The sequence below is a fragment of the Trachurus japonicus genome, chromosome 11 (assembly GCF_045865225.1).
Source record: "Trachurus japonicus isolate A0001 chromosome 11, Traja_1.0".
Lineage (NCBI taxonomy): Eukaryota > Metazoa > Chordata > Actinopteri > Carangiformes > Carangidae > Trachurus > Trachurus japonicus.
The window spans coordinates 1,113,592-1,123,350 of NC_140917.1; the positions used below are offsets into that span (position 1 = coordinate 1,113,592).

The 9,759-nt window shown below is 41.8% G+C and overlaps 1 protein-coding gene across 1 annotated transcript; it reads right to left on the reverse strand.

Annotated features, from left to right (window-relative positions):
* Nucleotides 1-326: 326 nt before the first annotated feature.
* LOC146977858 (asialoglycoprotein receptor 2-like) lies at nucleotides 327-858 on the reverse strand. Its single transcript, XM_085790618.1, has 2 exons — nucleotides 720-858; nucleotides 327-628 (listed from the first exon to the last, which is right to left on the reverse strand). The coding sequence occupies exons 1-2, from the start codon at nucleotides 842-844 to the stop codon at nucleotides 427-429; spliced, it is 327 nt and encodes a 108-aa protein (XP_085646744.1). The 5' UTR covers nucleotides 845-858; the 3' UTR covers nucleotides 327-426.
* Nucleotides 859-9,759: the final 8,901 nt, after the last annotated feature.

The window sequence follows — 9,759 nt, forward strand, 5'->3', positions numbered from 1 at the left end:
TCACCCAGCATTTCCTAGTTTCGGTTTCCCGGACGCTGCCCGGCGGGTCATGGGAATAACGCCGGCGAATCGCTAGTTGGCATCGTTTATGGTCGGAACTACGACGGTATCTGATCGTCTTCCAGCCTCCGACTTTTATTCTTGATCAATCAAAACATTCTTGGCAAATGTTTTCGCTTTAGTCCGACTTGCGCGGGTCCAAGAATTTCACTGTGCGTGCAGAGGCTCATGGGAAATGTAGTGTGAAAACACTTCGCTTTCCAAAACTCCTAGTTGTCCCTTTAAGACTTATTCTTGTCATGAAGCTGAGAAAAAATTGTATCCAGTCAGAAATTTGAATTATTTACAGACTCTAAATGAGGGAGTGAATATAATTTAACAAGCTGTGGTCCTTTAAATGTTTCTCTGCTCTTCCATCGTTTTGACTCAACCTTCATCAGACCACAGTTCATTAAAACTAAACTGAATTGTATGAAGCTGTTCTTTTTGTTCTGCTTGTTTCTCACAAATCCATCTGGTTTGTGCTTTGCAGGTGTAATCCCCCCACCAATTTCCCATCCTGACACAGTCCTCTCCATCAGGATCATACAGGTTCCAGTTGTCTGGCTGTCCGGCCCAGAGACTCAAACTGAGAGAAGAGGAGCAGAAAGAACTGGATCAGAAACAACAGGAAACTTTGACCTGGAAATGAAAAAAATGTTTTTACTAAAGAGTCAAACCTTTTGTCCAGTGTTGAGCCGTCGACCCACTTCCAGTCTCCCTCTCTGTCTGAGTCCGTCAGACAGATCCAGAACTTCTGAGCAGGATGTTTCCGTCTTTCTCTCACTTGGTTCAGCAGGAACATCTGAAGAGGAAACGTTTAGTGATTTTGGTAACACTTTACAATAAGGTACACAAAATTAGAGTAGTTAATGAGTAGGCTAACTAATGAAGAACTAATGAGGAACTAATGAGTAGTTAGTGAGGAATTGAGCTACACAACGCCAGGACTTTATTTCTTATATATTAAGCAGACGTTATATTCAGTAGCCTGGTAAACCAGCCTCTCCCGGAAGTGCATTTCATTTCATTCTGAGGGAGAGTCTGGCCTCATCCCCATTCTAAGCGTTTGGCCTGAAACCCTCAGAAGGCCGAGCCAATCAGCGTCGCCGCTGTGATTGACACAGCACGTTGGCCAATCAGGGACCGACTGGTGCAAAGCCCCGTCACTACACCAACTTGCTGATTGGCTGAATGGGGTTGTCTGTCAACGCTACTACCAAAGATATTAAACCATCTTTGCTACTACTCCCGCCCAGCTCCCGCCCCCCCCAAACGCTTAGAGGGGGGATGAGGCCAGACTCTCTGAGAAATGAAATGAAATGCATTTCCGCGAGAGGCTGGTTTACGAGGCTATATATTCAGTGCTTTTATTTTGAAAGCGCCTCGCCGAGACCTCATAAACTTCCGGTGCTACGGATTTTTCCAGCAGTGTGTCTGCAAGGCCAGAGTGTCTTCAATGCTAAAAGTGTGCCTAACTCACATGAAACGCCCTAGCACCTGGCTAATAAGGGGCACAAGGTTTGTTTTTGTTACCTTTTCATGCTATATTTATGTCCGGCTCGGGTTTGGTCGCCGTTGATAGTCTCATGTATGGAACATGTTGTGGTTAGCGGTAGCTATTAGCATTGGCAGCTCGGCTTAGTTAGCTTAGTTTAGCTCCATCTCACTTCAATACATTGAAGTGAGATGAAGCTAAGCTAACTCGTTGATTGTTTTATTAATGCAACAGGACGTATTTTGTCTGTTTGATGTGAGGTCTGGTAAGGTTAAAAACAGTTGATTGGATTAAAAACAAACGGTTAAAAATATTTATTTCATGGTAATCCAGCACTCCATTTGGATATTGTCTTTTGATTAAAATAGATAAAAAGGGAGTCAACTTACATGATTGTTTATGTGATAAAAGCAGTTAAAAATAATTTCATTTATGTAAAAGGAAAGGTAACTGTATTTTATTTTCTTCTTCTCATAGCTCATCATTTGTGACCATTAGCTGGGGACGCTACACACTTGTTATTTTTTATTAGGCTATTATTAAAACAAGAACGCTACAGAGGTTTTTCTTCTCTTTTTTTTTTTTTTTTACATTCTATCATATTTTCTTGTGTGTGGACATAAAAAAAAATGTTATTTTGGTGTACCTGTGCACAGTGCTTAATTTGTAAATCATAAGGTGCCGGAACGCAAAGTACACATGACAGCTCGGGGATGACGAGACGGGCAGAGGTCCCGGAACGTATGCGGCGCACGTCGGGGGGGGGGGGGGCGGCGGATGCCATGCTGTGGGACACAAGCCTCAATTTCAAATAATAGGCTATCCATGTTATGACGTTTACTTGAAATTATTTTAGGCACAGGCAAATGCCCACATCACCACAGGCGGTGCTTTACAGTCAGGAATTTTCTCAACAGGTCTAACTTGTAAAAAGAAAAAAAAAAAGAGCTTATAAAAAATCACACAAATCTTCCTATTATTCAAAGACTGGCACGGCGACCTATTAATAGACAGTATGCTCAGTTCAGTTGTGCAGCAAAACCTCAATTTTCCATAAGAAGCCAGGGATAGTAAGTCTGCTTCAGCTTGAAGTGAGCTGCTGTCCAAACAGTTGTGCATCTCATCCCTGACCTGTCGCTGGACGTCCCACACTACTCTCCACTCACTGTGCTCTCCTCTTCTTCTTAATCTCCCTGCTGTAAGGGGCTGATGCAGGGTCCAGCCTGTTGCTCCGGCCAGTGTTGCCCACAGTTTCAAATGAATTACGTCCGCCACGAATAGATTTTTCGGCAATATCGTTCCGTTCATTCATCTCCGCATAACGCTCTTTCGCCGTTATTGGCACGCACGCACGCGCACACACACACACACACACACACACACACACACACACACACACACACACACACACAGAAACAGACCGAGAGGGGGGAGAGAGGGAGAGAGAGAGGAAAGGACGGGTGCAGCAGTGCACAGCGCGGTAAAAGCGAAACTATATACGGCCCGGTCAGTGCGTCAACTTTAACAGATCTCCGACTCTTTCAAATGACTTTAAATCTTAATAAACAACATGGATTTATGGGGATCTGTTCTGTAAATTAATATATACATATTATATATTTTTTTAAAACATTTTTTTTTATGAGAGGTGCCGGATCTGCCCAAATAAGTACCGGAACACAGGGAGGCCAAAATTGAGAGGTGCCGGATCTTGTTCCGGCAGGATCCGGCTCAAATTAACCCCTGCCTGTGCAGGTAAAATCTTATTTTGGTGCCCGTGAAGACAAACGTCTTCACATAGAGGCAAATGATTATTTTGGTTCTTCATTAGTTCATCAGTAACTACTGTAATGTTTGTGTACCTTACACAAAAAGGGTAACTAATGATTCAGTAATGATTCAGTACTCATTACCTACTCATTTTGATGTCTCACTTTACCTTAAGGTACACAAAAAGGGTAACTAATGATTAAGTAATAGTTAGTTCCTCAGTAATTTGACTAGGAGTTACTGAAGAACTCACCATTAACTAATAGTGAGTTCCTCATTCATTCCAAATTTGTTTCATAGTAAATAACTACTCTAAAGTTTGTGCACCTCAAACAACTTTACTGTGAACCACGGTGTGATCAGTATACAGTACTACACAGCCCCATGATACATTCATTTAGCCTACCAAACATGTGACAAACTATCATATTTATTTCAAAGGCATCATAGTACATAGTAACATGGATGGTCATATTGATGTGTATGTGGTCTGAAATTAATGAATAAAATCTTCTCAAGAATCCTGCTGTCTGTGATTTTTTTAAGGAACTACTAATGTAAAGATGAAGATGGAGAAATGAAAAACCACTCATTATGTGTCACTTTAGGTCATAAAGGTTAACTACTGGACATGTTATTGAGTAATGATTCTGTACTGATGAAGTAACTAGTTCACTAATCATCAAGTTGTGATTAACTTTCTATGAAATTGGATCATGAGTTAATGAAGAACTGATCATTAATAGTTCCTCATTAGTTCCTCAGTAACTACTCCTCTGAAATTTGATCAGGGGTTCCTGAAGAACTGACCATTAACTAATAGTTAGTTAATCATTAGTTCCTCAGTAACTACTCTAATTTTGTGTAGCTTAGTTCCTCAGTAACTACTCATTAGTTCTTCATTAGTTACTCATTAACTACTCTAATTTTGTGTACCTTATTGTAAAGTGTTACCTGTTTTTTGTGCATTGTCCCTGTTTTAAATAAATAAATTCATTCATTCATTCATTCATTCATAGGAACAGCAACTATCGGGGGCAGAATAAACCCCACGTTGCTGTGGATGGCGGGCAGTCTACCCCAAAGTCCTAGAGTGAGACTGTTATATTCATGTTTATCTTTAATTGATGTTATGTACATCTGGTTTAATTGTTGAGTTTAAACTTTTGGAAAAAAGGGGAGATGTTGTGATAAAACATACAGGTTGCCGTAGTGACGTCACGACGTGGCGTGTACGTGAGGACGTTGTTTTGTACGTACCTGTGTTATGCAGTTAGCTGTAGCAACGAAGCCAGTTAATAAACCAGCTGAGTAACAGCAGGACGGTTTGGGTTCCTCCTTCTTTTTAACATCGACACATGACAATACATAAATTGCATCTTGACAACATGGAAATGTTGGTGATTTCTTTTTAACGATAAGTTTTGCTTCATAAGAGAAAATATGATATTTAAAAATGCCACTCTTACATTGACTGCAGTTGTTCCCTTGAGAGCAGAATTCAAAATGTTCTCTAACATTCAGTTTTCTACAGTGAGGACTGTAGCCTCTACATGGGCCGCCCGCTTTTACCACTGCGCCGCGCCACGCACCCCCCCACGGGGCCGGACATTTCTGTAAAGTCTGGTGAGTTTTCGCCCATGGGAAGTATGACTTCCTTGGAAGAAGAAAGAATTCCTAGGAATACAATAGGGTCCTGGCTGCTTAGCAGCCCGGAACCTAAATACAATAGGGTCCTGGCTGCTGAAAATACTGGACTCATTTAGGAGATGCAAAAAAGTTAGTTATTTCCTGGAGGTATGCAGCCAGACCTCTCTTAACCCTGGAGGAAGTCTGTGTTCTTAATTAAAAGGCAGCTTATTGTCAACGACCACACCAAGGTACTTAAAGGTTGTGACATGCTCCACAGTCTCCCCCTTAATTACTGTTAAGAGTGGAGGGTTAGAATTTCTTCTAAAATCTATGCATGTCCTTAGTTTTTGTCACGTTTAAGTTTAAAATGGAATCATCACACCAATAAATAATCATCCACCACTGGTCCCGGGGCTGTGTCCTCCCCCTGCAACAGACTCACTATGACTGTGTCATCAACACATTTAAGTACATGTCTATCTGGATGTGAGCTTCTGCAGTCGTCAGTGCAGATATATAAAATGGGTGAGAGGACACAGCCCTGAGGAGAACCAGTGGAGGAGAGGAGGACATCAGACAGAGCACTCTTCACTCTGACCCATTGTGATCCATCCAATAATACTAGGACACAGCTTAAAATTTGATAATAATTTAGAGGCTAAACTACTGTATGTGGCTGAATTGTATTAAAAGCAGAGGTGAAGTCTAAGAACAGTAAATGTGCATGGGTGGCTGGGCCTTCAAGGTGTAAGAAGGGTTAAGACCGCGTCATCCACCCCTCTTTTTCTCCTATATGCAAATTGAAAAGGGTCTAAAATGTCCTCCAGCCTCCACCAGCTCTCTTTTCAAATCTTTTCAAAGACCTTCATAACCAATGAGGTCAGGGCTAATAGCAGGGCCGCCCCTGCCTACACGCAGAACACGCACAGTGCGTAGGGCCCCGCGATCCAGTAGGGGCCCCGTTTTGCACAAAGGATGCGCATATGCACAGCCGTGGTGCACGCTGGGAGCGCTACTAGATCAGCTGTCAGCGCGAGGCAGGAGAAGAGAGAGAAGAGACCTTTTTTTTGTAATCTGACACCGCACGCGCCGTCACGCGTCGATCTGACCAATCACTGGTCAGATGCTGCAGGCACTTGTCAAGCAGCTGCAGGTGAAGACCTGATCATGGCTTCGAAAAGAACCTCCATGCTCAGCACAGCTGCTGCTGCAGGTAGGAGGAGAGATGCTGCTAGCCTCCAGTAGATATGGACTGTGGTCTGGAGATGAAGTCATTTTCCAGCGGCCCTTACCATTTATTAAATGTCTTGTTAACACCTTTGTCTGCATATGCATTCACCTCTGTTAAAAGGCAGAGGTAAATTTATCAGTTGTTGGTCCTATTTTCGGCTAAAGTTTATAATCTATTTTATCACCACACAAGGATCTGTTGGTGAATTGAATCTATGACAGGCAGCTTTGGAGGAGATATTAGAGATAAATATTGATAGAAATGAGTGTATTTGATAGGCTACTTTGGTTGACAGAAGGAACTAGATTTGAATGTAGCTACATTTTGAAATATCAGTCTCTTTGGTGCTGAATTAGTATGTTTTATTAGGATTGTAGTTGTAGCTTATATAATAATAATAATGATGATAATAATGACAATAATAGTAATAATAGATAGCAATAGCAATAGTTTTTTTTAAATTAATATTAGTATAAGTATAGAACTGTATGATGCAAACTACAACCACTAATACTGGCAGTTTAGGCCAGTATTAGTGGTTGTAGTTTGCATTATAATCGATTATAGTAGGGCCCGACGAAATTTTTTCGCTTAGGGCCCCATTTTGGTCAGGGGCAGCCCTGGCTAATAGGTCTGTAATCATTGATGGACTTTGGGGATTTAACTTTAGCCACAAGCACAACTGTCGACCTTTTCCACAGTTCAGGGACCGTCTGCTGCTCTAAGGACGGTGACATAGACGTGTCCGAGATCACAAAATAAATGAGTAAATAAATAAAATAAGAAGATTTTGTGAGAAGTTCTTTCAGCAGCAGCTGTTATCAGCTGGATCGGGATCTGATCGTTCAGCCACAGGCAGCAACTTCTGAGAGGAGGTGGGGGTCAGGGAGTGGAGAGAAGAGAAGAGCATGTCGTCTATGTGTTTTAAATTACTGTTGTTGGAGTGTCACTATATCATTTTTATGCAGACACAATAATTTATTGTTTTGCATCGTCTGTTGTGCAAGCTTTCACAATCTCAGCTATCAGTTTTGAACACTGAGAAGACGAAGGTTATGATGTTTTCCAGGGCTACTTTCAAGTATATTTCAAGCTTAGTTTCTAAACTTAAAGGGGACCTATTATGCTTTTCCAGCTTTTCAGACTTTTATATATGTTTAAAATGTTGGATAATGGTTCTAGAGGCCGTGGAAGTGTCATATCCTGAGGTTAATGCATTTGGAGGTAAACCCTGCTAGATAATTGGGATTTCTCTGCACACCTGTTACACTCGGTTGCGCTGAGTTTTTTTTGACATGAGCTCGCGTCTACGTCGATGCGTGCCGGACTCCCCTACATGGTCATGCCGAGGTCTCTGCTCCAGCCGGCCCCGCCTCCTCCCATGCTGCTCTGTTGTGCCTGGTGTCACAGCGGAGAGCGGAGCGGACTACTTCCTGCTTCTTCCCTGCATGTTTTAGTGCTGTAGCGTCACTTTACTGAGTTTTATTTAGAAGTTTACGCCGACGTTTCATGTAAGTGAAGCTGTACCTGTGTGAGGAGCGACGTACCGCCGGGGCGACGTTGTTCGTCGGACCGACGTAACGCTGGACCACCGGAGCACCGGAGCTCCGGAGCTGCAGCGGCTCCTCACACAGGCAGAGCCCGTCTGCGGGCCTCCTCGGCCGGGCAGGCGTCCGTGCTCATCGCGGTAGAGAAAACCATCGCTAATAAACATACCCGCAGGTTTTTTAGACGTTTACCGCCGTGTGGTTAGTCTATTTAGCAGAATGTTGGTCTCATTGTTGAAATCTTGTGGCAGTTGAATTAGTTTGAATGAAAAGTGAAGCTGTGAGAAGGAGGAGGAGAGGAGAGGAGCAGTGCTGCTGTAGTCTATGTGCACAAATCACCTCATTTACATCAATAAATAACTGTTTTACAATGAACTGACCAGTCTGCATATATTTTTAATTTATTTTATATATTTATTTTTGCATTTTTATATTACATGTTACATGGTTACAGTAGCCTACATGGCAAAGACTCTATACCATCTTTGGTTAGGGTGAGAATAGGTCATGGGTATATTTCATTACACAATGTAGACTGGTCAGATGCAGACTGGAGATCTGGCAATTTGCCTACTGCAGATTTAGCTTTTGTTTGCATACTACATTTTGGCCAAATCAGTATAGGTACTAGTAGTAGACATCGTCATGGTAACGCAATGCTGAGGGAGTGGTTCATTTGCATTTAAAGGGAGGGGCCACTGAAACAGACCGTTTTGCAGAGCCCTGTTTTTGAGAATGCTGTGATGTTTGATCTTTGGGGTATTTTGACCGAAGCACGTCACAGACATGTCTTTAAGACACCCAGGAACTATTTTAGTTGGTGCAAAAAGGAGCATAATAGGTCCCCTTTAAGGTAAAATTGGGCTTTTACTTTAGGAATAGATCTGGCTTCTCTTTAGGAGCTAGGAAACGCCTTGTGTCAGCAACCTTTCTTCCACTGCTTGATTATGGTGATGTACTGTACATGCATGCTCCAGTCACATGTCTACGTCCTCTGGATACTGTGTGTCATTGTTGCCCTGAGGTTTGTCACTGGATGCAAAAATCTGACCCATCATTGCACCTTGTACAAAAAAGCTGAATGGTCATCCCTGTCTGTCAGGAGATCTACTCACTGGTTGACTTTTATTTATAAAGCTTTACTTGGGATGGTCCCATCCTATCTGGGTATTCACCTTGTTAGGAATAATGGACATTACAGGCTATGATCCACTAGCTGTTTTACTCTAATTGTCCCCCGTGTCTTCTCAGAACTGGGGAAAAAGGCATTTGGTTTTGCTGCTCCCTCTGCATGGAACTCTCTGCAAGATGAATTAAAATTGTCAAACCTGATCCCTCTTGATAATCTTGTTAAGATTCTTAAAACTAAGGAACTGGAAAGCATTGGGCTCTGTCACTGTTTTTAAATCAGATGTTGCACCTCCTTTAATCTATCCCTGATCATTTTAATTTTATTTTTATTTATTGAACTATTGTTATTCATCTGTATTACTGCTTGTAACTGTGATTTTGCTGCCTCTTGGCCAGGTCGCTTTTGAAAAAGAGATTCTACATCTTAATATGATTTACCTGGTTAAATAAAGGTTAAATAAAAAATATTATTCATGTGGAGTTAAAATAATTTCAGGATCACACCTGAGGTCAGGACTCGTATTTAACCAACTTTTCACCAACATGGACCCTTACATCCAGATGAGGCGTCTGGGCATCGTCACAACACACACCTGTTGTTCTTTGTGTTGGAGGCAAAGATGAACAAAGTGTTTATTTACAGTCGCACTCATTCCGACCACTTGGTTTGTTTGTTTGTTTGTTTGTTTATGTTTGGTTTTGGTTAATTTACTATGTTTAATCTTAGTTGTACATGAATTTGACTGTGAAAATACTGTATGCAGCAGATGAAAGTATATGTGACTTACTGTAAGAAGCTTGAGAAAGCAGCAGATGTGTTATGATACCACCATTCAGTAACACACACACACACACACAGGAAATTTCCACACAGGAAATAACAAGTCATGTGATGTTTAATAAGATGAAGG

Coding starts and splice junctions, on each gene's coding strand:
- LOC146977858 (XM_085790618.1), bottom strand. CDS start 844: ATGTTCCTGCTGAACCAAGTGAGAGAAAGACGGAAACATCCTGCTCAG. Junction 629..719: donor GGCTCAACACTGGACAAAAG/GTTTGACTCTTT, acceptor CTCTTCTCTCAG/TTTGAGTCTCTGGGCCGGAC.